The sequence below is a fragment of the Aquila chrysaetos genome, chromosome 19 (assembly GCF_900496995.4).
Source record: "Aquila chrysaetos chrysaetos chromosome 19, bAquChr1.4, whole genome shotgun sequence".
Lineage (NCBI taxonomy): Eukaryota > Metazoa > Chordata > Aves > Accipitriformes > Accipitridae > Aquila > Aquila chrysaetos.
In genome coordinates, this window is record NC_044022.1 from 23,960,039 (window position 1) to 23,987,298 (window position 27,260).

At 42.6% G+C, this 27,260-nt stretch overlaps 2 protein-coding genes across 8 annotated transcripts in view; one reads left to right on the top strand and one right to left on the bottom strand.

Moving 5' to 3' along the window:
* Window positions 1-3,741: 3,741 nt before the first annotated feature.
* AAMDC (adipogenesis associated Mth938 domain containing) lies at window positions 3,742-15,426 on the bottom strand. 6 transcript variants are annotated; one of them, XM_030042876.2, is made up of 5 exons: window positions 14,722-14,736; window positions 13,538-13,593; window positions 10,863-11,013; window positions 6,206-6,301; window positions 3,742-5,448 (listed from the first exon to the last, which is right to left on the bottom strand). In XM_030042876.2, the coding sequence occupies exons 3-5, from the start codon at window positions 10,992-10,994 to the stop codon at window positions 5,308-5,310; spliced, it is 369 nt and encodes a 122-aa protein (XP_029898736.1). In that variant the 5' UTR covers window positions 10,995-11,013; window positions 13,538-13,593; window positions 14,722-14,736; the 3' UTR covers window positions 3,742-5,307. The 6 variants fall into 6 exon arrangements, with proteins under 6 accessions (XP_029898736.1, XP_029898732.1, XP_029898731.1 ...); XM_030042872.2 differs by lacking the exons at window positions 13,538-13,593; window positions 14,722-14,736 and adding an exon at window positions 15,387-15,426; XM_030042871.2 differs by lacking the exons at window positions 13,538-13,593; window positions 14,722-14,736 and adding an exon at window positions 15,256-15,408.
* RSF1 (remodeling and spacing factor 1) overlaps window positions 15,082-27,260 on the top strand; it is a 65,996-nt gene continuing 53,817 nt past the window's right edge. Inside the window, exon 1 of one of the 2 annotated variants that reach the window (XM_030042866.2) lies at window positions 15,082-15,318. In XM_030042866.2, coding sequence (XP_029898726.1) covers window positions 15,117-15,318 — 202 coding nt within the window. In that variant the 5' untranslated portion in view covers window positions 15,082-15,116. The remainder of the gene's footprint in view (window positions 15,319-27,260) is intronic. The other variant, XM_030042867.1, reaches the window with a different exon arrangement.

Consider the following 27,260-nt stretch of genomic DNA (forward strand, 5'->3'; position numbering starts at 1 on the left):
GCCCCTCGCTGTCAGCGCAGCGAAGCTTTCGTGCTCCTGGTGGACCCGCAGATAAACCCCCTGGGTTAGCCAGCTGTCCGGCATAACCTCTGCCTTTCTTCAAGGTAGTTCGGCTGCTCTGCGGTTATTGGTATTTGAGTTATGATTTATCGTTTGTTCCCAGGCCACAGATGACCAAACAGCTAATCCATTCTGGACAATTTTTTTTTTTTTTTTTTTCTTTTTCAGTATCAAAATCTTGGCATCTTTCTCTCTTTTTCTGAGCACTGGAACAAATTTCTACTGTGTTGCTCCCCTCGTGCTATGCTTGAGCTCCTTTTGTATAACATACTAGGCAAAGATCACTCACCTTCTGTATTACCACCAACTGAGAATCAAATACTGAAGGGCTATAAAAAAGTTCTTCACCTGTAATTTCAAGATGCCTAAAACTACTTGAAAATTAAGACGTCTACAAACATTTCCAATCTCCTAATGAGAGTATTCCATAGTTGGCTTCTTGATAGCATCCTGTATTTTTTTTCTCTTGATTCCTAGTTTGAATTGTGGAGGAAATCTTATGTTTTTCCTTTTCTTCTTGGGTTTCATCTATTCAAGCAGATGACTAACTCATTGGCATTTTAACTGAATCGAAAAAAAAGTGTTCTGTAACACTGATGATCTTAAGATTCAATATCAAATGCTGTTTCCTTAATACTGTACTCTTTCCAAGATTCAAATTTACCTTTGATTTCCCCGCTATGTGGGTAAGCAGACTTGTAAACATAGAATCACAGAATGGTTTGGGTTGGAAGGGACCTTCAAAGAACATCTGGTTCCAACCCCCCTGCCATGGGCAGGGACACCTTCCACTAGACCAGGTTGCTCAAAGCCCCGTCCAACCTGGCCTTGAACACTGCCAGGGATGGGGCAGCCACAGCCTCTCTGGGCAACCTGTGCCAGTGCCTCACCACCTTCGTAGTTAAGAATTTCCTCCTTACATCTAATGTAAATCTACCCTCTTTCAGTTAAAACTGTTACCCCTCATCCTGTCACTACACTCCCTGGTAAAACATCCTTTGTAAAACATCCCTTGTAACTACGTTGCGTTGTAGCAGGTCTTTCTGTACAGTACACTACTACTCTCTTGCTACTATTCTCTACCCTTTCCCTTCTTACTGAGTATGTGTTTGCTTTTGTTTTGCTATTTTTTGGTTGGTTGGTTGTTTTTTTTTTTAACTGCTTACCTTGATCTCCAGTGTATTTTAGCTTACTTTATCTTTTAAATGCATTTTCACACTGTGTTCCAACATACAGGAAATGTGAAAGGAAATTTGTATAAAAGGTAAGCATTCTGAGATTTTGTTGTAGTTGTTTAAATCTAGATACTGACTTTTTCCTCCCACCCTCAGGTTAGAGACATTTAGGCTTTTCTGCTCTCAACAATACTGGAGTTCACACTCTCTGTGGAGCTCCAGGACTTTGTGTCATCTCAGAAGCGTTTCTACCCATTCACTGGTTGTCCTTTAATTTTGGCTAATACTATAGTTCTGCACTGCAATAGCCTAAGAGATAATTGATCTCAGAATGAAAAGAAAAACAAAGGGCCGTACTCGTGCACAAAGCTAATTCACATCTTTCATCTCTGTTGAAGAGGGAACAGAGCACTTCAGATCACAATCACCGGAGTACGGGGAGATTCTGTTCTCTCAGGTGTTTGCCAGTGAAGGAACATGGTGCCAGTACAGAGCTGCAGCCGTAGGGAGATTGAGCAATCCAGAATCAAGGGCAAATAATTTGCCAAAAACTAACAATGTTCAAACACCCCTCACCTCTGCATTTTACCTCCCCGTTAGGCATAAGGGAAGAGGGTCAAGAATCTGGCAGAGAGAGGAAAAGGCTGAACTCACATGGAAGGGGTGTAGCTTAGTGGTTTGAAAACGTGTTGTTGTGTTTACCGTTTTTTCAGATTTAATTCTACATGGCATCTGTGTGTGTGGGAAGCCTAGCTCTGGATGCTTTTAATGGGAAATTCATCATCAGCTTGCTGCAGTCCACTGAAATTCATTAGGCCAATTCTTAGAACTTTGCAAGTAAATACTGCAATTATCAAGTCACGAACTCCTAAAACAATGCATAAATGTATGCGGAACAAAGTTGAAGCTTATGAGATACTAACTCAAACCTGGTGTGGCTTTCACGTATCTGATCTTAAAAAGTACAGGAAAAACTAAGTGGGCAGGTACAGTCCCTGCAAAAAGTACCAAGCAAGTTCTTGGGAAGACAAAAGAACAGGGCAGGCATTTAAATTAGGACCATACGACATCATCTTGGGTTCCAGCTCACGGCGATGGGTTTTCTCTGGATTCCTGTCTTGCTTGTCTGAATTCTCAAATCTTTTGACCAAGTCAGAGATACAATCGCTATTTTCATCTTATTTCACTCGCCTCGTCCAGTTTATTCCTAGTAGCAGGCACTAGGAATGGGGGAGCAGGCTGCCTTTTCAGTTTACAATTTGCTAATGCAATATTGGTGGGACTTCAAAATGAAGTCTGAAGGCTCACGGATGCTGGGCTTTTGCACAAACGCTGCCTGACGTCCCTTAAAAATGCTGGTCGTGTCGCGTTCGGTGTGCCTGTGAGCCTTTTTATGGCCTCTTTCTCCTGGCTGCCAGCTCGCACGTGCTGCTTCACAAAGATAAGGGCTGGGGACCGACCCGCTGGGCGGCGGAGCAGCTGGGGTGGAATCTGCCTGGCACCCGGCCCGGCCGCGGCTCTGCCTTAATGAGAGCGTCAGGGTGGGAGTTCGCTGCCTACTGGGAGATCGTTTTCCTGGTGGGAGGCAGAGAAGTGGGGTATGCGAGAAATCCTGCCCTATAAAAGTGCATTCCCATGATTTGGGCGACGAGCCTGTAATTTTAACAAATTATTTATGGCTCTAGCTGAAAGCAGCGATTTGAGAAAGATACCGTTCTGAGCTCTGGTTGAATTTTTTGATGAATCAGTCCCAGCTGTTTCCACCATGTAGCAAAGCCATTTCAGGCACCAAGGAGGAAATGGGGCTTTCAGTGACTGGAGCAGCCCAAGTGGAGCAGCCGCTTTTGTGGGACTGACAAAGCTGACTCGGGAAGCTGTGATGAGAGCAGTAATAGAATATAGGGATGGAAAAAACTTGCAGCAGATAATCTCCTTGTTGACACCAAAATTTTGTACTGATGGCAGCGAAACTTAGCGGTTTACCTTTAAAAAGAGAAATCCATTTCTCCCCGTTTTAGAAGTGGAATCTTCTGTATCCTACCGGTTGCCAAATGAAAGGCACAATTAAGAGGCTGCAGCACAAAGCTGGCTAGGGCGCACCTCTGAAAGTCACCTGGCAATGCTGAACGGGGTTTGCTCCTCCCATGCCTTTTGGGAGGGCAAAACACATCGCACGGGTGAGAGGAGCCCACAGTATTTTTCTCAAATGCAGGACCTGGGCTGAGCAGTTTTGTTGGACATGGCTTCATCATGAAAATAGTATGAAAATATTTTAAAAAAATGAAAAAAAGGAAAAAACCCTGGAAGTGAAAGTTTAAGTGTTTGCTCAACTTCTCCTAACAGTGTAACTCACATATGGCAGTACTTAAAAAAAAAATAATGGAATTGCCCTCTCAGTAAAAACCTTACAAAGCCTCTTCCTATTTAAGGCTGCCTTAAGACCCAAAAGTTCACAAAATAACACAAATATATGACTGTGAGCAAGAGAGTCAAACCACCTCTGCTGTAAGATAACGACATTTAATGCAAAAAGTCTTCACACTCTGCAGATTGGTAGGAACTGGTTCTACTGGCATTCCCTTGGGATGACTATGGTCTTCTGGGTCAGTGGTTCACCTTCTACTTCACACCATGCAAGTTATTCAGAAAAATGTCATAGCAGTTATGATGCAAATTATACCGGCTGTTGTATCAGAGAGCACAGATGCAGCTGGAAAGGCAGTTCTTGCTGGTTTTGGTAAGATGTTGCCTCAAATATAGCTACACTAGTAGAAAATACTGGCGTAAGTAATTAGGAGATGGCAAGATAAAATTTTCAAGTACTCACGTTCCCTTTGCTTTTACACCACATTGTATTTTATCAGATAAAAGGTTTTAAATGATTGCTAGAGCAAATAAACAGAAAAAGAACATAGTATTTTGTGAAGGGTTATTCTTGGGTCTTGGGAAAGTCGTCGCGTTCTCATACTGATCTAAGCCTCTCTGCTACTACTTGGATAGCTCCGAGTGCCTCAGGGCTTTTATAGTGTCATCTTTGTACTTTCATTAATACGCACAGACTTCATACGCACGGATCAAGAATTACTAAGCCTGGTGGAAAAAAAATCTACAGTAGGTAACTTGTAACTGGTAATATTAACAGAAGCCCACCAAGAACAGCAACTACGAGAACTTTTTAAATTTTCACAATGTTGGCACAATGTTTAGGTCACCAGATAATGATGACCAGTGAGAATTCCCACATCCGTTCCGAACTTGCTAGCAGCAATTTAGACTGATTTCCTAAAGATCAACATTTTATGTTGCAAAATCTACTTTTGTGACAAATCTTTCTGATGATTTTAAGCACAGAGAGACTTTTGAATGGATACATCTTGCACCACTCAATCCTCCCAATTCACAATTAATAGGAAAATTCTTCAAGACCCAGATTTTATGTTTATTGCCTGTAGACATTTTTTTTTCCCTTTTTCCAGGTTCAACGTAGAATTTAAAAGTGGTAAATTATGTGATGTTCTTGAATTATCACAAACAGATCTGCATAGCCAATATCCTGACTGATGTCACCAGCAGGAGCCAAAGTTGTATGTTCTGGGTTCACTTTTTAATTTATTTTAACTTATTTATACAGTGGTGGTAAAGTGCTTCTTTACCACCACTTTGTATCTCCCCCTTGATTGTACTCACCAGCTATCTTATGGCTACATTCCAACAGCCAGTAATGTAATTTCAGGCCATTTCCTAATAAAACTATTCAAAACCTAGTATCTTAATTTAGCCAACAGGTGAAAATTTAAGTAACCAGAACATGGACAGTCTTCAGAGGAAGTTTAGGTCAATCTTAAGAATGTATGGAAATGGTTCTGTAATTAAATGCTTTCATTAACAGCCCCCTTTTGTGAGCACTCAATTTGTTTAAATCCTGAACTAATAAACTGTCCTTGCATTTTAAATCGTTAACGCACAAATGCCTTGGCACGTAAGTCCACACTGTTGACTGTAATCTGATTCAGTGGAGAGGTGCGTCTCTGATTTGGCTGCGGTCAAGAAAGGCGGAATGAGCTGTAACGCTTCAGCAGGTTGAATGGAAGACTCCCCCCACTTTGACACCCTGAGCAGCCAGCGCATTGTACTCTTCCACAGCCTTCTCTGTTTGCAAGACCAACACATCAATCCCGTTTTTCTTCAGATAGTCCACAGTGGATGGCGGAACCTCGGAAGAGAAAAGGAAATGGGAAGAGCAAGCATTAGGTTCTTTTCCCCTCACACTGTAAGGCTTGAAGAAAAACAGGTACTGGTGCCATTTGTTAGTAGATGCACTTAAGTAACTGATAGTAGCCAAATTGATAATATGCTCAGATATTGCTAAGATTGATTTAATTTTTTTTCTCCTCAATAACCATACTTTTATATACACACCTCCTGTTTCTCCTTACACAGTTTAAAATGCAGCCCTTTCTTATAAAAATAAACAGAACTGGAGCTAAAGGTAATTAAATCTAAACAAGGTGTTACTCACCTCACCAAAAAGCTAAAGAATTGCTTCTCATGAAGTAAAGCTCAGCACTTCTGAGCTTCCTGTAGCTAGTTTCTCTGCTGAAATGACACCCTGCCAACATTAGTAACAAAAATGCCTAATTATCAAAGTATCTACAGCAGGCTAGAGAGCTAGTTCATAACCTATTCTAAGAGGGGGGGACTAATGACATTGTAAAAAATTCTCCTTGTTTAAATTGCTCCTGTAGCAGAACATAAACCTGGTTTACTGCTTGACATTGACGCTAATACAGAGGAGCTCAAATGCTGTTTCTTTCAGGAAGAGAAGGACTCCTGGCAGGAGCTCAGTCATGCTAATTCAGCATCCTGAATTTTTTCCTTCTTAGTAAAGCATCACACATTTTCCCCCACCCCCCTAATCAGCGGGAAAACGAACAGTTCTAGTTTATGTTTCTCACGGAACAAAAACCTACCTGTAAAGCCTCACTCATGCCACGACCAATCACCATAGTTTTAACACCCTTCTTGACAACTTCTTCAAGGTCAGCTGGTTGCACTCCTGGAGAATGCTAAATGTCAGGGGGGGAAAATAACAGTCTGTGTACTGACAGCATCAACCAGGAAAGCTTCGTCTATATGTTTTGAAGCTGTCCACAGAGTAGCAGGGTAAATTAGCAGTACCAAAACATAACACAACCCTCTTTTCTGCATACACACAGGAGAGAACATTGGTAATTAAAAAAGGTATTTTATATGCAGATGAAGGATGATAGTTAATCAATTGATGGCAATATTATCACTCTTTATTAAACAGTTAGTAAAGAGATGCATTACACATTTCTAAAACATTTATGTCTAACAACTAGCATTTTATAAATATTAACAGTTAAAGTGAAATCAATAAATAGCAACATATTGTGGTTTGTTTTCCAATGAACAAACCCTTTTTGTAATAAAGACTGTGGCAAGCCAAAGTTTACTCACTTTAATTACAAAGAGCTCCTCAAATAATTAAAATGATTAATTCTTTTCTTGTTTACTTTGCAAATCTCATTTACCAAAGAGGACTGAAACATATTGGTTAGCTTCATTTCAGTTAACGGTTTCCATTTCTGCACTATTCTTAATTTTGAGAAAGGAATATTTGAAACCAAACTCCTCAAAGAAAAAAAGAGTTTTAACAGCATGTTGATTGTTACTACTAGTATGCTTTAAATACATGAATCCACAAATACACCAGTAATGTTAATATAAAACATTATTATGTCATACTAATTCTCCTCCTGGATTCAATCTCTACATATCTCTGTATAGCCAAGAGTAAGATACTATCCAACGTGGCTAGAATTTGGCCCCTCTCTGGTGTGCATTTTTTTTAACCCATAAATACTACTCATACACTTCCCCCCCTCTCCCCGCCCCTTTTTTTGGGTAGGATTCTTAAGTTCTTTTAGAGGACCGAGATGAGTTTCTCACTTGAAGTAGGTAGTGCCATGGTGGACTTCTGGAGAATATTATTTTTATGATTCATGCCCTATACTTCCAGAAAATACTACATTCTTTCAATGAATTTAGGTCAAAGCACCAGCTTAACAATTGGCTTCTATTGTTTCATTAGTTAGTGAGCTTTTCTCTCTGACATCCTTGGGTCATCTCTTGTTCTTTTTCCCCTGCCCAAGTCTTCAGCAGCTGATGCTGCAGCCTCACACAAGGTGTCGGAGTTGTCTTCTCAGCCCTGTCCTTGCCTCACCTTGCCAAACAGAGCAAGCCAGACTTTTCAACCTGAAACAAACAAACAAATGAGCTCCTGAAGTTGCAGGTGAGGGAAACCTTCCATGGTTGGATGCCACTTTCAATGAGTGGATTAAATTTATCCCGCAAGAAAGCCTTTAGCCTGGCTGGTATCTGGAATTTCAGCAACAGAGATGGTTCACCTTTATGGTTCTCCAAGTTCATAGAATCACGGAATATCTTAAGTTGGAAGGGACCCATAAGGACCATTGAGTCCAACTCCCTGCTCCTCACAGGACTACCCAAAACTAAACCATATGACTAAGAGTGTTGTCCAGACGCTCCTTGAACTCTGGCAAGCTTGGTGCCCTGGGGAGCCTGTTCCAGTGACCGACCACCCTCTCAGTGAAGAGCCGTCTCCTAACATCCAGTCTGAACTTCCCCTGACACAGTTTCATTCCATTTCCTCGTGTCCAGTCGCTGGTCACCAGGGAGAAGAGATCAGCACGTCCCCCTCCACTGCCCCCCTTGAGGAAGTTGTAGATTGGAATGAGGTCACCCCTCAGCTTTCTCTTCTCCAAGCTGAACAAACCAAGTGACCTCAGCCGCCCCTCCTAAGTCTTGCCCTCGAGGCCTTTCACCATCTTGGTTGCCTTCCTCTGGACACACTCGAATAGTTTGATGTCCTTCTTGTACTGAGGTACCCAAAACCGCACACAGCACTCGAGGTGGGGCCGCACCAGTGCAGCGTTGAGCCGGACATTCATCTCCCTCGACCGGCCAGCTAGGCTGTGCTTGATGCACCCCAGAACACGGCTGGCCCTTTTGGCTGCCAGGGCCAAAAGCTGTGCCCATTGACATTTGATATCTGCACCTAGAACGCAGAGGTCACTTTAATATGCTGAGCTTTCTCAGACCAAATTATTGCAAGTACATGTTTATGACAGAATAGGTAATGCTTTTCCTTTGGGTTTTTTTAAAGCTGACTCAAAACTTAGACAAAAAGAACTGGTACATTTTACTGCAATTACAATAATTAGATTGCTGGGAAAGGTTTGCTGTCATATGATAAGTACTCTTGAGACATTAAAGCCATGGAACAAAAGGATTTTCTTCGGTTACACAAGACACTGATGTGGGGGCTTCCGCATGTTTTGTAGGAAACTCATGTCATTAAAGTAACATGATGGAACATGATGGAATAACTGTATCGTTCCTGATTTGACAGCTGGGAGGGAAGAGGAAGGGCAGTAGAATTTCTTGCCTATTTTGTGCTCCGGCCTTCCTTTCAGGAATTACTACTTCTTTTCTCCCATTAGCAGACGGCACTGATTTGCAGCCAGCCAGGGAGGCTGCCTTTCATCCCCAAGGGTTAAGGTCATAAGAACTATTACAGTTAGTTACAGTACCTTGCAGAGCCAGTTATTCAATTTGCCCAATGAAAGAACTATATACTAGACAGCAGCCTGATAGCAGAGAAGGAAAGGAAGCAATTTGTCCCACACTGTAGTTGGAAATATGACCAGCATTGCTTGTTTCCCAAACTTCAGCTCCACCTACCCCCAGGAAAAACATGCTCAAAGAAAGTAGGCACGCTGTAGTCTACCTTAAAGAAAGGTGCAGAAAATGCATCTGGTGAATTTCCAGTGCTGATCAGATTAACTTTTTTGTACTTCCAGAGTTGGAGATGCAGTTTAGAAAAGCTTAGTTCTATTCTCACATTTGTCACTTGCTATTTGTTTTTAAACCAAATCACCTAACTCCTCATAGCTGCAAGGGGGATAGAACTGACTTAAAGCAGGAGCTTTACAAGTGACCTATATAAGGCAAAACCTAAAGAGGTATTTTTTACTTCCGGATCATATAAAAAATGATGCCAGAAAACCTACCTCCCCAAATAACCCAACTTCCCTCCCACCCCTCTGATTTTAACCTAGACTTGTTTTTCTTGTTTCAGTTGGAGGAATCCTCTAAGGACTTTTATGGACTTAAAGCTTTTATCTGTCACCTGAAGATATCACTTGTTAGAAACTTTAAAAGGAAAGTACAGCCTCCTAAAGGTTAGTAGGTGGTTATAATTTGAAACCAAAGTTTTCAAGTGGTCAGAATGAGTATCAAAATGTGATTGAGCTGGGAACTAGTTGGGAACTTTTCAGCTACTGTAGCTGTTCTGCTTCTCCTGGCGTATAAACCAGGAAAACAATATCGTCAAACAAACAAGAAGTGACTCTCACCACCCATTTGAACGGCCAGGAAAAGCTTCATTTTTTATAATCAGACCATAAATGAAATATATTTAAAAGGTTACATACACAGCTATCTTTCTTTCTGCAAGGTACAGATATATTTGCATGACAGCATCACCTTTCTCTTGGCGTTACATATTCTGTATAAACTGAACTCTGACAGCTTAAAAAAATTCTGTTCCCCCAAAGATTACAGATGAAGTTCCAAAACCAAAGGTTCTACCCTTCCGTTGTGTCAAAATTAATTCAACAGAGCTATATCCTCAGTGCGGATACAGCTGCCGGTGCTGGGTCTAAGACCTGATCAGTACGTAGTTCTTTTGTGCTGTAACTTTTGCTTAGAAAGTATGGATTTTTTTTTTTTCTAGCCAATACAGCTATCCTAGTGCAAGCCCTAATATGGGGGGAATTATCAACATCAAGTTCCTAATGCAATAGATGTTACGCTGCTTCTAAATCTGGAACATCAATACTAACTATTCCATGTACATTATACAATTCTGATAGCATTTACAGATAAAGTTTAAAAATTGCGAGGGCAAGCACTTAGTATATGGCTACCAAGAGAAGTCATTGTGTGGTTAGCCAGACTGTGAGCTTTTCATGGAGAAACCAGTGTGTATGACACTGTATCTGCATATTTTTCCTCTGAAATAAGTAGAAGGGACCCCAAGGAAAAGGATATAAACTAAACCACATGCATTGTTGTCTTCCAAGCACATAAGGTCAGTTACTGTCGATTTAACTTCCCATAAATTTTTTTCCTCTCCCACTCAAGACAACTTTTGTTTACACAGTCTGAAAAAAGGTTGTTACCAGCATCTTATGACAATCGCACTCCTAATCAAACGCAGAATGCTGTTTGAGACCTCTAAGGCGCGTGAGAGTGGTCTGGTCAAGGTAGCTGTGAGGACTGGTGGCAACAGTTGCTACACCCTGTCACTTGTAGGACATTGTGTGTCTGCAGTCCTCTGACCTCTCCGCACAGTCACTTCTAAAACACACACTCAGTTCTTCCCAGGAAAAGTCTAACGGTTAGATGAAAGCGAAAGGCAGCTGGCTGAATTTCTGGCTGGAACTGTAACAACTGTTCTCTGGACCATTCTCAGAGTCCTGTTTAAAATGCAGAATGGATAGTAAACAGCAAACTTACATTAGTCCCAGTTTCTCTCCAATCCCAGGTTCGGCTTCCTCCCGGCCATACTTTGCAGTCCTTATATGTTGTAGAGCAGCCTTTCACCTTCATCTGACCCCAAGAAAGGGAAGCAATTTCAGGGGAAGACATCACAAAGTTGAACCAAAGTCTGGAAAAAGGATATTTAATACATAACATCAGGCTAACATATGCAGCATGTTAATAAAAACAGAAAATTCTGTCCTTGCCCCAAGGAGCTAGGAAGGAAACGCTATTACAGACTTTATCTACATGATTTTGTGACAACAGAATTGAACTGAGGATCAGCAGATTTGTTGAATTACCAGTCCTCTTGGGGATTTTGTGCAGGATTTTGGGCAAATCATTTTACATGCTAAATCTGTACAAGTATTGGGTGCTCAACTTTTAAAACTATCAACAGGGATCAGGTCCCAGAATATCCTCTCACATCTGGGTTTTAATCTTCTCCCCAAAATGTACAATGAAGATGATAATAATTTCCTAAAATATCTGAGAGATACACTGTTTCTTTGGCCGCTTTATTAATGTAAAGCGGTAAATGAGGTTAAAAAAATCCCAAACAAACCAACCCAATAGAAAAGCCATGAACAAAACAATGGCATTGCCATATTGCTGCAGCAAACAAGACGTCCAGAGACCTAAAGGGGTCAAGCCTTCTTTCCCTAGTCATTCCTTCCAGAGGTCAAGTCTCCCTATGTAATGTCTCAGGACAGTTAAACACTCAATATCTTTTCTACTGTTTGACCTCAATCTTCATTGTTTCAACTTAAACCCATTATTTCTAATCCTTTCTGTGGTGGACAAGGAGAACAGCTTAATCTGTCTTTTCCCCCATCTTTTGTTTTCCTGAGGACTTAACTCTTAGTCTTTTTTCCTTTCTTTTAGATTAAATAAACTTCCCTTCAGTCATGTTTTCTAAATCTCTGCTTATTTTCTCTTTTTTTTCCCTGGCAGCCAACAATTGTTATGCATCTTTCCTTTATGTCTGTTGCCTAGAACTAGACAGAGTGCTCCAGCTGAGACCTTATCACCGCTGCTATAGACCAACCGCTTTTTGGTATTAGCCGCAGTCATTTTTAGATCTGCTATCACAATCACAGCTAGGCATCAGTAGGGCAGGGACTCTGCCTCATAAGCACCACCTCACCCCACCATGAGAGCTTACGCCCTCTTCACAGTCCTTCACGTTACTGCAGTCTGATTGCTGGCGTGATTCTGGCAGTAGGCGACAAGAGGGGACTCACACGGCGATACCCTGGGAACGCATGAGACTAGCATGGCAGTCAACTGACACATCTCAAGGATGGAGTCACCTTTCTGCCCTTCCAGTTCAGAAGGAAGATGGTCTGAAATCCGCATTATGAAGAAAACTGGTTGTTTCTGCAGTAAAAAGAGCTCTGCTCCTGGATGATCCAGAAAACCTCAGTGGCAGATCCTTCCAGATACGCAGTTTCTCATCCTTTACTTGTTAATTGTTCAAATTCACCAGGAAAAAAGAAATCAATCATGGAACCCTGGTGGCACAGATTAAAGAGAGAGCCCTCGCAAAAGAGAATTCTTTGGATTACCAGGCTGCCAGTCCTCCTGGAAGCCTCCCTTCCTGTCTTGCACGTGCTACAGCAAACCACAGTTCAGCTAGACAGGCCATGCTCTTCTCAGATTGCCAGAAGCAGACCTCAGCATCCCGCTTCAAACATCACATGAAGTAAAAACTGCATTACTTTGGACTCAGCACAGGACTGAGTCTGCCAGAGGTGCTTCTTCCACAGAATAGTGGGGCGATTCTTTTTTTTCTTGCTCCTTTGTGAAGTTAGTGGCACATGTGCCCTGCCAAACAGGAAGCCAGGCAAGCAGTTATGGGGGAGTGAAACTTGCTTGGATTCATATATTCTAGATTCTCTCACTACACATCCGCAACGCAATGGATTCAAACGAAGGTGTGTAAGACTGTTTTTCCAAAAAACTGCTTGAAGGGAGATTATAGCAGAAGAAATAACCCACAGTAGTCCCAACAGAATGAATCACCCATCAACCAAAGCGTAAAGGCTGAAAAAACCACCCAGAACCTGGCTCTGAAGAATGAAAATAACTTTTGCCTGTGCTAGTTTTGAGAGGAAACGGCAGAATTAGACCTGGAGGGTAGACAGAGGTGAACGAACAATAAAATGTTTAGGAAGATCAGACTCCCCAATCTAAATGGTATTACAAGGCTGGGACTGTGCGATCAAACAGGCACAAACTGCAAATGGGCGAGCAAGGGTTCCATACTATCTTTTCCAAAGAGCACAAAAATATGTAAATAACAGAAACAAAGAAATAAAACTTAAAAGCCATAAATAAAAATTTTTCATCTAAAATGATTTCCCATAATACTGCCAGAGAATATCAGTAAGGTCAGGTCATTTAACTAATAAGAGTATCTTAAATTGGAGTAAGAATGAACTTTTTAACAGGAACTTTGTACATTCTTGACACAGGGCATGGTCCAATCACCAATCAGCAAGGAGTAGGAAAATATTTCCCAGCAAATTAGTTGTTTTTTTAATTATTCACTGTGACAAATGTACAGCACCAAAATACACAGTACCACTTAAGACCAAAAGAGGCCATGAACTATAAGACTCACATGTATAACCTAAAATAGCAATTTCTGTAAATTGCAGTAGTCCAAACACAAAGAGACGTGGAGGAGAAACGGTTCAGGAATCTATAAGCAAAGTTGTAAGAGTTTAAAAACATAGGAAGTAAAGGAAGCAGAAGAGCTTAGAAGGAGGCAAAATACAAGTTAATGCAAGGAGACTATACTGAAAGAAAGAAAGAAAGGAAGCAGTGGCTAAGGATGGCAGAAGAAAAAAACAGCTGAGAATGAAACAGAAGAAACTTGAGACTGAAGCGCAGTCAGGCAAGCAGGTGGATTTTAAAATTGCCAGCACACCTGCCTTCTGTGAAGGTAAATGTTGTTTCAGAGTAGCACCCACCAGCAACAAATAGAATAAAAGAGGTGAACGAGAGCAGTGCACCAGAGAATATTTTATGGAGAGACTGCAGAAGGAAAGAATGTTTCATAAAATCCAAGGCACAACCCGAGACTGAAGAGGATAAAGGTGAAAGAGCAAATCAGTATATGTCAAGTTTTGGGTAGAACAACTCCTGCAAGGTGTCAAAAGACAACGTAGTTCTCCAGCGCTGCCTGGGAACAGGGTCAACAGGTGAAGGTGGGCGACTTCCCTGCAGCCAGTGCCACTTCAGAAGTGATACAGTAGCTGGGAAAGAGGTCAGGATTTAAAAAATGATGGCAGAAAGGCAAGTAGAAAGGACGGGCTAAGTCTAAATGAACTGGGTAGGGAGGGGGCAGATATCAAATTTAAGAACTAGGAAAACATTTTTGGGGAGCTCAGTAATCTAATTTTGCCGGGGAGCCTGATGAAGGCGAGTTATTGGGGGAGTCACGGAGGGTGGGGTGCTGGTAAGAGGAGAAGAGGGAGAACAAGGCGGGGAGGAGGGAAAGTCCAGAGAACCGAAAGAAGCATGGGGGTGGGGGGGGGGGGGGGTACAACCGCGAGGAGGCAGGCGCCTGGATGCAGAGGGCGAGCGGCACAGCTCTTGTACCCCCCCCCCCCCCCCCAAAACAAGGCCCTGCGAGGCGGCCCAAGGCCCCGCCGCCTCACGCCACTCTCTCCCCCGCCGGGCGGAAAGCGGCCCGCTCCACGGAGCGCCTCCCCGTCCGCGGGACCGGGAACCGAGCCGAGCCGAGCCGCCCTCCCTTTCCCTTCCCTTCCCGCCTCCCCCCTCACGCTGAGGTGATCCGTTACGACCGTTACGCGCCCGCTCTCACCGCCGCCCGCGCGCGACCCCCTGCCCCGCCGGGCGCAACCTCCACCTGTCCCGCGACACTGGGGAGGAAACATACCCTGCCCTCTCATTGGCCAGCGCTACCTGCCGGTCCCACCCCCCCGCCCATTCCGATTGGCCAGGCCGGCGGCCTATTGCCCTCCCCCGACCGCCCCTTTATAAATAGCCCCGCCCCGCCCAACCGCCGCTCCGCCTTGTTTTCATTCCCCTTGCCGCACGAGGCGGAGGGGAGTCGCCTTGCGCCGCTCTAGCTGCCGCCCCTCCCCTCCCCGTCCCGCCGTTGCATTGTGGGATAGTGGCGGCGCGGCTCGGCAGCGCCCCCTCCCTCCCAGCCCCCCCCGCCCCCTCCCCAGCTCCTTCTCCATCCTCAGGTCCAAGATGGCGGCGGCGGCGGCGGCTCCTCCGGCTCCATCTCCGCCTCCCCCTCCTCCGGCAGGCCCCTGCTGCCCGGGTTCTTGGCCTAACTTCGCCGTCGTCTGCTCTTTCCTCGAACGCTACGGGGCCTTGCTGGACCTACCCGAGCTGCCCTTCCCCGAACTGGAGCGCGTCCTGCAGCCGCCTCAGGAGCCCGGAGACCAGGGTGAGCGGCCCGGATACCTGCCCCCCCCCCCCCCCTCCCCTCACGACACCCCCCCCCCTTCCTCTCACCGTACGGCCGGCTGAGGGGGGGGACGACGACGACCACGGTGCGGAGAGAGGGGGTGGGGGGGCAGGGGTTATTCCCCCCCCCCCCGCCTCTTCCCGGCCCCGGGGGAGGAGCGCGTTGAGGGAGAGGAGGGGCCTGGGATTCCCGGGGGGGAGAAGAGCCCTCTCCCCCCCTCAGCACGGCCCTTCTTTTTTTAGGGGGGAGCAGCTGTTTGTGTGTGTGTGTGTTGGGGGGGGGGGGGGGGGGCAGCTCCCCCCCCCACAGCGGAGCACGGGGAGGAGGTGGGGGACCTCCCCCCCCCCCCCCCGTTTCTCTGGGTTCGTTCCCGAGCTCTGTGCGGGTGGGACCCCTGCAGAAAGGAGGATAAAGCTGAAATAACTATTTTTGTTCAGCCTGGCGCTGGCAGCGGGTCTCTTCCATCTCCTCCCCTCCCCCCAGCTTGGGGGTCGCTTCGCTGCCCACCCCCCCTCCACCCCCCCCTCGCCATATATGTGTCCGTTTTTACGTCTCCCCTGAAACAAGAAAGGGACACGCACACACAAGGCAATGTCCTGATCCTCTTTCACCCCATCTCCTTTCCTCTCTGTATGTGGGGGGAGGAGTGGGGGGGGGCACAGAGAAGCCCTGAGCCCTCCCCACGGCTGCCGTTGTAGGCCATCTCCTCCCCACACACACAGACAGCCATTGTGTGCCACCTCCATCCCTCCCTTCTCCTCCCTCTCGTCCCCTCTTGTTGGGGGGGGGGTAAGCTCGCTGCTTGCTTCTTCTCTCCCCCCCCCCCCCGCCACCTGAGCTGTGCGAGGTGGAGGGATAGGTTATGCACTCCACTGTTTTCTTTCGAGCTGCTCCTCCTCTCTCCTCTCCTCTCTCTCCAGTAGCAGATTTGGTTGCCAGACCCTCTAATTCCTGCTCCGTGCAATGGATGTGGGAGGGCCCAGGCCAAGAGAGCAGCCTGGGGAGGGCTGTGTGGGGGCGGTGGTAGGAATATAGAGGGGAAGGTGCTTGTTGCTCTTGGTCTCTTGTCTCTGTTATTGGTTTGGTTGTTGCCTCTGCACTCTTGCCACATAGGGAGACCGTGGAGCTCACGGCGCATGCTCGGCAAGGCCCCATAGAAACTTCCTGCTGCTGGAGAAGCTCAGCTCAGGGCTGCTTTTGGTCCAACAGCCCCTGCTTTTTCCCCCGAAAGACACTCGCTCTCACCTCCTTCCCCAGCAAACCCACCCTGTATGTGTGTGGGGGGGTTGAGTAAACCGATGTGTAGGTACTTCCTCATGTAAAGGAAGTTGCTTTTTGCAAAGTGCAGACATCCTATCTGTGAGTTCACAACAGTCACTGCTGAAATATAATGAAATAAGAGTGTATTGTCTCCTCATGTTGACTGGTGCCTAATCAATATGAAAAAGACAGGTGAGATCTGACTTCTAAAAACAGGGGTAACTTTAATGAAAATAGGTATTTATATTTAGTTCCTCAGCACTCCAGTGCCTTTTATGTTATATAAAGGACTCGTTAGAAAAAGCATTGTTTTGTTAAACTTTTGCAAGACTTATTCATAAAAACCGCCAGCATACTTAAAAGCTTGAATTTTTAATGAAAATACTCCTTTTAAAGTGATGCCTGTAAAGAAAAGTAATGCTTTTACTGTGTGACACAACTTAAGTGGCTGTGTAAGAGTAGTTTTCTTGTGTGAACTGCAGAATAAATTAAAATAAAAGGATGAGAGAGTGACCTGTGTTTTAAATATATGCATTTGATTAAAAAAAAAAAATCCCGATGACTTTAATTGCATAATGGGGGGCGGGGGGTGTTTGTCAATAGGACAATGATTACTGCATAGCCCTTTTTAGAAAAGCTTTCAAATGACTTGCATTATGGAGTTTGTGTTATGGGTTGACTTGATACGTGCCAAATTTTTGAACTTTTTTTTTTTCTGTATTGCCCTTCCTGTTTGGCAGGGGACAGGTTATTCTCACTGTTTTAGAACAGTCCCCCCAGATGGGAGCAGTTTTAGCTCCTGAAAATGTAATCTCTAAATTACTTGGGGTTTTTTGCTTGTGTGTGGTGTAGATGATATATTTGCTTGCGTTTTCTCATCTCTAAGAAAGTGTGGAGGTGTGAAAAACAAACTTGGGTGATTCTTGACGCTTTGTGTGATAACTTGTGCAATGGGGGTTTTCTTTTCCTTTGATACAGCCAACTTGCTGGGCTTGGTTTCTGGTGCTGGTAGCTGTTAGCTGATCTATTTCATGCTTTTGGATAAACGTTTGCAGTGACTAGATTTCTCTGTGTGATTTTTACTTCAGTTAGTCCCCAAAGTGGCGCTTTTAAGGGTACAAGTCATAAAGTTGCTAAACATGGATTGAAAACTGAAATGGTCCTTTTTTTTCTGCACATCTGTTACTTACCAACTGTGTTATTTCCTTGGATAGCATAAAGGGATTTTGATTTCAGTTATATACAGTTAGTTTCACTTTTGACACCAGCATTGCTTGACAGTGGATTTGCATTCACAGTAATACATAATAAAATCTAAGCAAATAGCTACAAAACCTCAAAGTGTTTTTTTTCTGAACTTCTTAGAATCTGGACCAAGTTATAAATCTCAACAGCCAGGTAACGGCTCATTGGAACTCCTCTCCATATTAATTTTGCAATCAAGGGAGGGAATTGGTAGTTTGGGGGTTTTGTTGATTACCTTTAACGCTGTTTTGATGCTCAGCAGTTTCAAAAGTGGTTTTTGGAGTGGTTATTTTATTTTTAAAAACGTGGCCTATATTGTCTTGTGTGAAGAGTTACTCTTGGAAGATGCCATGGAAGTTATTGTCTTTATATTAGGACCCTCAAGGAGAACTAGGAGCTCAAGTTTGAATGTTGTTCAGTAGTTGTAGAACAGTCATTTTCTATCCTGTTAATAATTAGAACAAAGAGCTTGTTCATTATTAAGGAAACAATGTATAACCTTCCCTTACAGGAAGGGATGCTGGTGTGATGCTGAGCAAATGTTGACAGCTAGGAAGCTATCAAATATTTCTTAGAGGGATTTTAGATTTTTGTTAATGCTCAGACAGCGCTTGAACTTTTGAGCCGTATTACCTCTCCTACCTGAGGATTTCAAGACAAATAGTAATGACAGCAGTGCTCAAGTATGAATAGTTTTCCATAGTAGTCTGACTAGTTAAGATATCAAATTAACTTACACTAGTAGCAGGTTAGATGTTTTAACTGTGGGTACACAGGTATGGTCTTGTCTTAAAATGCACAAACCAATATAAAATGTTCTTTGGGATCTGGTGGGTAATGTAAATCATGCTTGAATAGGAAAATAAGAATGTGTGGTGTTGATTTTGCCCATCGCTATTGAATGGTGGCATAAACTGGTAGCTGTGGAAATAGTCTGCTTCTTAGGAAGGTTGTACAATAAAATAGCTTAACTTTTCCTGCTGGTGGTTCATTTGAAAGTTGCAACTATTCAAACAAAGTAATGAGACCTGTGGTTAACGGGTGAAGATTTTATTTTATGAAGAATAATTATCTTCCCTTTGAGAATTGTTATCCTTGCTTTACGTAAAATGTTGTGACTTGGGTCGCAATTATGACAATCTTAAACTTCTTTGGAAAGAGTAAAGTCGAGTGTCTGTCAAGATGGTGACAGTGTTAACTCACAAAGTTTGCTCGTTGATAAGCCTCAAAAAGTAAATTGTTTCTTGTAGGATTTATTAAAAAGCAACCCAATATATGATTTTAATTGGAACTTCTGAGGGCTGGGAGATGTTGTTACCCCCATATTACTGTACTTTTAGATGCAAAACTAAGGTAATAGTACAGATCATTCTACAGTGTGCCGCAGTACTGTATCTCTTTTGCCTCTGCTAGCTTCCAGAGGCAAAACTGTGCGAACTGGAACAAATCATCACAGGAAGCCAATGCTTGTTCTCCTTGTTCTAACAAATGTACACTCTTTTTTTACTAAGAGTTTTACTTGCAACAGAAGAACAGTTGCATATTTAAATAGTAAATATATGTGATAGAGGGGAGTGAGAACTATATCTGTATTTAGGGCTGTGTTTAAGGAACCATGATATCAAATCACCACCTCCTTTGTGTCAGTAAATAGCTTGAGAATCGGTATAAATGTTAATTAAGCACTTGGTCTCTTGTGAATGAAAATATTAGTAGAATGTTAGCTTGCACAACAGAGATCTAATTTTACACATGACTACGCAAAATGCTTGCTGGTTTGCCAGGTTCCCTAGTGTGTGAATGGGGGAACCTCTCCCGGAGGTGAATGGCATCTTCCGAAGTGTTTTAGGCTGTGATAGCTCATCAATTTTTGCAGGCTTTTCTTAGCAGTATTGGGTTTGATTTGTTCTTGATTGAAATGGTAACAAGTATGCATGCTTTTCATATTCTTTCAGCAAAATAGCGAACTTGCATCGGAATCTTGCCAGTAATGATCATGCTAAAGGTGGTCTTGAAAACAGCAAGTGTGTTTTGGTGTGTGGATTTCTAGTCTTGAGGCACTCTTCTGTATCCTCACCACAGCTCAAACTTCTTTATCTCCTTTGACTCTTGACAATCACCCTGACAGATTGACCCAGCCTAGAAGTTTGTTGCTTAATTGCAGCATGAATGTGCTGTGTTTGTTTGGAGTTTGAGAATAAAAACACTCTTCACATGTTGGCTCGGGTTTAAGTGGTGTAAAGAAAGATGTGATGAGATGCACATGCCTGGTAGTAGGTCCGTTTTTGTAAATCTTTTCTCCCCTTCCCCTTTTCTGTTCTTATAATGAGAACTGAGGTTAATGACAGGTAGCTTGTGAAAATCTGTGCAAGCCATTTATAGTTTCTTTAATTTCTTTCTTCTATTTTCTAATCTCTATTTTAATTTCTTTCTTCTCTTTCTTTTAATACCCGATACTACCTTGTAGAACTGGGAAAAAAAAAAAAAAGTCTTTGGAGCTACCATGCTTCAAAGCAGTAAGTTATATTTTACAAGCTGTTGTATTTTTTCTGTATCTTCTAGACACCTAACATCTTTTCCCTTTTCAAAGGAATTTGGATGCTGAAGTCATTTGTTTCAGTGGGTTATGTCAGGTTTTTTTATTGTCATTGCAATGCCTCTGGAAAGCTTTACAGCATTAAGGGCTCTTACCATTCTCTGAAGAAATTAACAATTAATGTTGACTGAAACTGCTGCTGAATATCTGTATGGGAGAAACATAACTGAAGCTTTGTAGCTGTTTAATATAGCAAGCAAAAGCCAACCATATCTAATGACAAGGAGTTTGACAGACTTTTAAGCTCAAGATTAGGTGTGTTCCTAATGAAGATGGTAGTGAAACAGAGTGTTCTGTTAATGTGATTGATTTTTCTTGTATTTAATGTTTGATATCAAGCATGTTTGTGTACTATTGATCAGAAGTTACGGGTTTTGACGTGACTCTTAGGTAAAGCCATGATACGTTGCAGTAACATGTAATATCCACAGTAGACTCGTCAGTATTAAAAGTAGGCGATAAATGCGATATGGAAGTACTGTCAAACATTATTTCACTTAAAATTTAATAGTTGATACTGTACTTGAGATTTATTAACTGGTTTCAATGCAGAAAGATTCATTCATGTGGTGTCCTCTTATGTAAACAAACAAGTTCTGACATCTACTGTTGGTAGTGTCTGTAATGCTGGATGGGTGGAGTTTATTCACACACTATATATTGCTGAATCTCCTTCATTAAACATATTAAGTGTGTGGCTATATCGATATTACAAGCTTGCTTCTGCCATAAAGCTGTATCAGCTAGTCAGAGGTAATGCTTTTCATCTGCTCTGCAGGTCTGAGTGTTCCTATCTTTTCACACCCTTTCCTTTATGAGTAAGAAATTTAACTGCTGTTCTGAATCAGTCAAGTAGTTATCACCTGAATGCAGGCTGAACTTATTGTGTATATGTGGAATATAAGTAGATCATTGCTTTCTTGCTGCACCTAGGGACTGAACCAAAACATTTATGTCAAAGCCATTAATCTACCGCCTGTTAGTAAAATGCAGTATTTTTAACTTAGCAACAAACTGTTGGAGAATAAAAGTGTATCTAGAAAACTTTAGAATGTGGTGTATTACTTCTGTGCTTGTTTTATTTTTTAGTATGATGGAAGTTCTACAACTCTAATGTTTCTAACCATCAAATTAACTGATTTGTTGAAGGTAGACTCCAGTGGCTTGGAGCTGAAATTCTCAAACAGCATAACAGGGTTAAATTCTGAGAAAGTAAGTAGCAGGGGTGATCATTCTTGTACCAACTTCATGGCAAATAAGTCTCTAATGCAGAATAAACTCCTCTTGTCTACACTTTAGTCACTTTAGATTAATATGACTTTAAGGTCAGCATGCCTTATCCACATGTGCTTTCCAGTTGTTCATTTAAGAAGTGAATTAAGTTTACCTTGGAATTAATTATCTCATAATAGAGTATGGATGCATATCTTTGTTTTAACTATTTCTATTTTGTTATTTTTTCCATGGTGAGATTCCGTATCTTTATGTGTATTGAGCTGGCACGTCGGCTCACCTGAGCGTGCTCTTGTATTTAGGCTGGCAATGCCAGTTTTAACTAGACTCCACATCATCTTCTGATCCTACGTAAAAGACAAGAAAACACTGGACTTCTGGGGAGACAAGCCCTTTGGTCTCTTTCCAGTAACTCTGCCCATCTGAAAGAGATGACAGAATGCCACGTGGAATGGGAAAAAAGAACTCGGGATGCTGCTCTCCAGGCACAGATGAGCCGTGGCAGGACATCCAAGGCCCCCTGCCAAAGTTCAGCCCTCCTAGGGATTATGCAGGTTCTCTTCGACCATGTGCCTCCATCGAGGAAGGGTGGTATGCTTTTGGTAGGCGGCTTTGTTGAATTCCAGCACACTTTGGATGTACAGAATGGGAGGAAAAACTTTTGACATTACTTTCAAGTCACAGTCTTAAGGCTTATTTCAGGACAAGTCTGTAAGATCTGGGATTGCTGGTGGAAAATTTTCTGGCCAGTGTGAGATGATGTTTACTGAAAGAAGCTGTATTGTGGTATATTTGTATCAGAGAACTTTACAAACATCAAAATGAGTTGTGTATGACACCATCACATGTAAGCTGGAAGTTATGTTTTGTCCAGCAATCCATCAGCACTGTACCTTGTCCTTGGCCCTGGCCAACTTCAGAGGTCTGCAGAAGCTGTAAGGGTTTCTCAGAATAGTCTCCCTGCATCCATGTTTGTAGCTCAGTGGCTTCTTACACCAACTGTGGATGCAGCTTTTTTTCCTCTTGTTTGGGATTATTTCAAGCTAGTGTTGTCTCATGTAAGAACAGTTAGCGGATAGATGTGTGCAATTATTGGTGCCTGCTGCCTGGAACACACGCTTCTGAGCCCATCCCAAAGCTGACATTTAGATTAGCTTGTTTATGGCCTCTACTAAACTGAGAAGCTCATGGCAACTTCTGGAAAACTCATAGTATTGTTGATATGAAGAGTAAAACAGAATAACTATTTGTGGTGTTTCTGTGCTCTTCAGTTGCTGATAGACTGCATCCCTCAGGCAGAAACCTGATAGATTTGGGGGGGTGGGAGGAGAACCTACTTAGTGACTTGGTAATATTCTCCTACTGGAGGAAGAAGACAATGGCAGAAAGACTTCCTTCGTGTGGGGTGAAGGACAGGACAGGAGCGACCGAAGGACTGAGCTGGCAGGAAGGGACAGATGATGGGAAGATGATGAAAAAATATGCTGCTGAAGAATATTGTGGCTATGTGCTCACTGCTGTCTCAGAGCCAGTTGTCTTGCAGTTCTTTGAAAGTATCCATTTTAACATCAAGATCTCTCTCTGGGCCGTATAATGTTTCTTAGCGGTACAGCTGTGTTCCTCTAGGTTAATGGCAGTTGGAGTTGATGGAGATACTCAGGACTTTGTGTTTATCTGCCATAGCTGGGACAAGTGTCCTCTGGTGTCCTCACAGGGCAACCTCTGTTGTGCTCCTCTGGGAGGAAATGCAGATGTACGGCTGTTGAGAGCGCTGAAGTTGCATTCCAGGAGTATCTCCTGATGCAGACGGTCTGCACCGGGACTGCACGGTGCACTGCAGAGATCGCCCATCCCATGGCAGGGAAGCTGCCAGGCTGCCTGCCCAGGCTGCAGCAGTGTGGAGCACGCTCCCCTTGTGCTGCAGGCTCTCCCCTCGTTCCCTGTTTCGGCACCAGTGCTGGGGCAGAATAATGCATCAGTGGCTTTGGCTGTGGGCTTCAATAAAATTGTCTCGTTGGTTCCAAATGTTAAAATCATTGAGAAATAATAAAACATGTACAAAAGGTGTGTATATTTTTTTTTTGTTTCCTCCAGCCTTGCAGAAAGCATAGTTTGTTGCAGTTGTGGAATAGCAAGGTCTGTTGCTGTTTGTAACACTAAGATGATCTATCCATCCTATTTCATTACCCTTTCTCCTCTCCCCACTTCTCCCCAAATCAATGAGCTCTCCTTTGCTTCAGTTGTTCTACAAACCTTGACAAACATTTTAGCATTAACGAGTATTTCTTAGCAGCCTCTAGCATTTGTCAGTCTCTTGTATATGCAGTTTGCTGTCAGCTTGATACCGTTCTTTCTCTTCCCCAAGAGCCAAACAAAGCTCTTAAAGCTTGAGCAGCAGAGAATTTCTCAGAACTACAGTAGAAATTGTGACCCTGTTGATGTTTGTAATGGTCTGGGGAAAACAAACAATTTCTCAAAGTGTGGGAAGGTCTATTTCTAAAGATTCCTGTGTTTCAGCAGCTGTGCTTTAGTATTCGATTTCTTTCCATTATGATCATTTAGATCTTGTAGTACCTTGGAGAAAAGCGCTGCTTACCCTTGAACTTGCAGGCGTGATTGATATTTGAAGAATATATAACAAGCAAGTCATACCTCACCACTCCCAGCCTTGCAGATCCCCTTTTCCAAGAAAATGGTGTTTATCAGCATGAAGCTCTGCGACTTTTTTGGATGTCTTAGGCCGTACAGTTTTTCTGTGCTAACAGTCAGTTCTGGTTGGCAAAGTCCTGAACCCAGTAGTGTGCTGAGTGAAGTTGGTTGTTAAAGTTTGTGTGCAAGTAATCATTTGATTTCCTACTCCACTCAGTGTCCCTCAGGTACTGCCTTGGCTATTTTCCAGCTCATCTTCCGCTCTCTAGTAGCACAAGTGCAAGGGCACGTTCATTGCCTTTCAGTATTAATGACTGCCAGGATTAGAATGGTTTCCTCCTGAGAACAAACTGCGATGGTTCACAAAAGCCATATTAATTAGTGGATGATAGAAATGTGGAAATTTTAGTTTGATCCCAGAACCTGCGGTGTGGTGTTCTTGTAGTTATCAACAATACGTTGCAAGAAAGCATCCAAGGTGGAGAGCTGCGTGGCAGGATGCAACAACAAAAAAAATGCTCAAAAAAAAAAAAGCCAGTATTGCTTGGAGGTGGTAGCTGAAAGGGAACTAGCTTAAGCTGGCCTAAAGTGGCCATGTGAATGCCCTGCTTTGCAAAAGATACTTCCAGTAAGTGGCACAACTATCCCTTGAAATGTATATTTAAGCTTAGACAAATTCTGTAACAGACAGTACTAGCTGACCTCCTAAATAACACTTTAGCAATCTGTATGAAGGTTAAGAAAGGTTAGCAGCAGGTAAGAAAAATTGATACAATAACAACGGAGCGTTTGGAAGATGTAACGTTTATAAGAAGGAAGACCAGAAGGACTAGTCATAAGTCAAGGAATAAAACCGCTATGCCATAGATGGAACGTGCTTGGAAAGCTAGTAGAGGTTTCTGAATGCGTGCCTATCTGACAAACGGGAGTAGGATGGTGAAGATAAGCGTAAGGGCTAAATGTCCAAGTTTTTATGCCAAGTAGAAATTGTTTGAAAGGTGGAAATCTAACCCTGGTGAAGTCCAGGAGGAGAACGTACTCATAGCTGGCAGTAGAAAGAAGGAGGCTAAAAAGCCCAAGGTGGATTTGGAGAACGTGTGGACAGAGAAGTGTCTTGCATAAAAAAAAAATAAAATCTGGGAAACATGGGTGTCTAAAATCATCAGCTACAATACAATGATTAAAATAAGTATATTGCTGAGAACTTAAATAACTTCTTTGCATAAGGTGTCATTATTAGGCTAATTTGTGATATCTTTAGTTATGCTGCCTTTCTGGTAATAAAGATGAAATATGATAAAACTGACATGTTAGGAAATGATGTACTGGAACACGCTAATAATGTGAAAGCATGCTGAGTGCCAGGATTAGGTACTCATTTGGCTTTCTGAAAAAGTTTAAAAATATAGCTGGTAAAAATATACAAACTCATATTAGAGTACAGTAGTGGAAAATAGAGTGTCTAGCACATTTTAAAGAGTCTAACAAAGATTTAGGGAATCAAAAGCAAGGAGCTTTTACATCTGGTTTTGATAAACCTTATGAAATTGGAATTTCATAGTTCTGATAGTTGTATTAGTTATTCCCCAAAGAAAAATATTCCGCTGTTTTCTTTTGAAAGCATGGATAGTTCTTTTGAAGCATAGATAGATGGATTGTGCTTGACAGATACTTACATATAGATGCAGAGTCTTTGAAGGAGGTCACTGATTAAAGTGGTTGACTTGTGTTCCACAGCAACCTTACCTGATATGACCAAAATAGTAACTCTCATGCCCAGCCCTTTCTTTGACATTATTCTTTGTGGCAGGAGGTATCAGGTGAGCCGTTGCAGTCTACAGCCCAACGTGTTAATGCAAACTGATGTTGCCAGTGGTCTGTGTTCATGCTGTCGATTTTAAGTTAGGACTAGCTGAGGAGTGGATTTGCTTTCTGTTTATCTCTGATAACCCTCCCTGGCAGCGGGTTAGAGAACATCGAGGAATGCATCGCTCAACCATTCCAGCTAAGTCAACCACTGAACCGTGAGTCAGCATCCAAAATGGTCATTGGTTGAGAGGGAAAGCAGCATCATAAACCTTAAACTGATGAACCAACAGGAAGGTGGTTAGAAAAAGAGATTTATTTTTTTTTTTTGGTCACTGTGGTATAAATAAAGTAGAATTCTGATTTTTTTTTTTTTTTTTAATGGCATGGGCAATTAATCTTATTTGCCCAGAAAGCAGGAAGGAGATGAGTTGTTTTAAAAAAGATCAAGGTGAAAGATAGTTAACCTGGCTTAAGGGGAAACACTGCTGTGGATAAAACAGTATTGTGAATGTGCAACAAAACTGCGAATGAAATGGAGTTACAAGTATGCATTAGAAGGGAAAACGTTCATGACAAATACATCCAAGAATATTTAAAATGAGCTGTTAGCTCAACAAAATATTCTAGGTAGTATTGTGATAGGTCAGAGGAAAGCACCCCTTTTAACATGGAGCTGGAGTTTAAAAATTAACAAAATGCCAGATAGCATGAACAATGGGCTGAGAATCATATGTAAAACTTGGGGGATGTTTTATTTTGGGTATGTGTAATCTACCTCTAATTTTGTCGGTTGCTTGTTTGCCTTCATCTTGATTTTAGTGCTCAGCTGTGGCAGCTCCATCTTGAAAGATAATGGAGACAGATCAGAGACTAAGGAGGACTGTATGAAAGTTTCTGGAAAAAGGGTACTATTAACTTCAGAGGAGATTTTTTAAAGTATACAAAGGAAGGCTCCTAGAGGTTTGCATTCCTTTTATATTGTAAAACCAGAAAAATGGTGTATTGAATGAAATTTAAAAGTAATTCAGATTTAAATGCCTTTCACATGTTCTGTAATTACAATTGATTGCTGCAAATTATTACTGAGGCCAGAGCTCAAAAAGATTTAGGCACTAATGAATATTGAGTT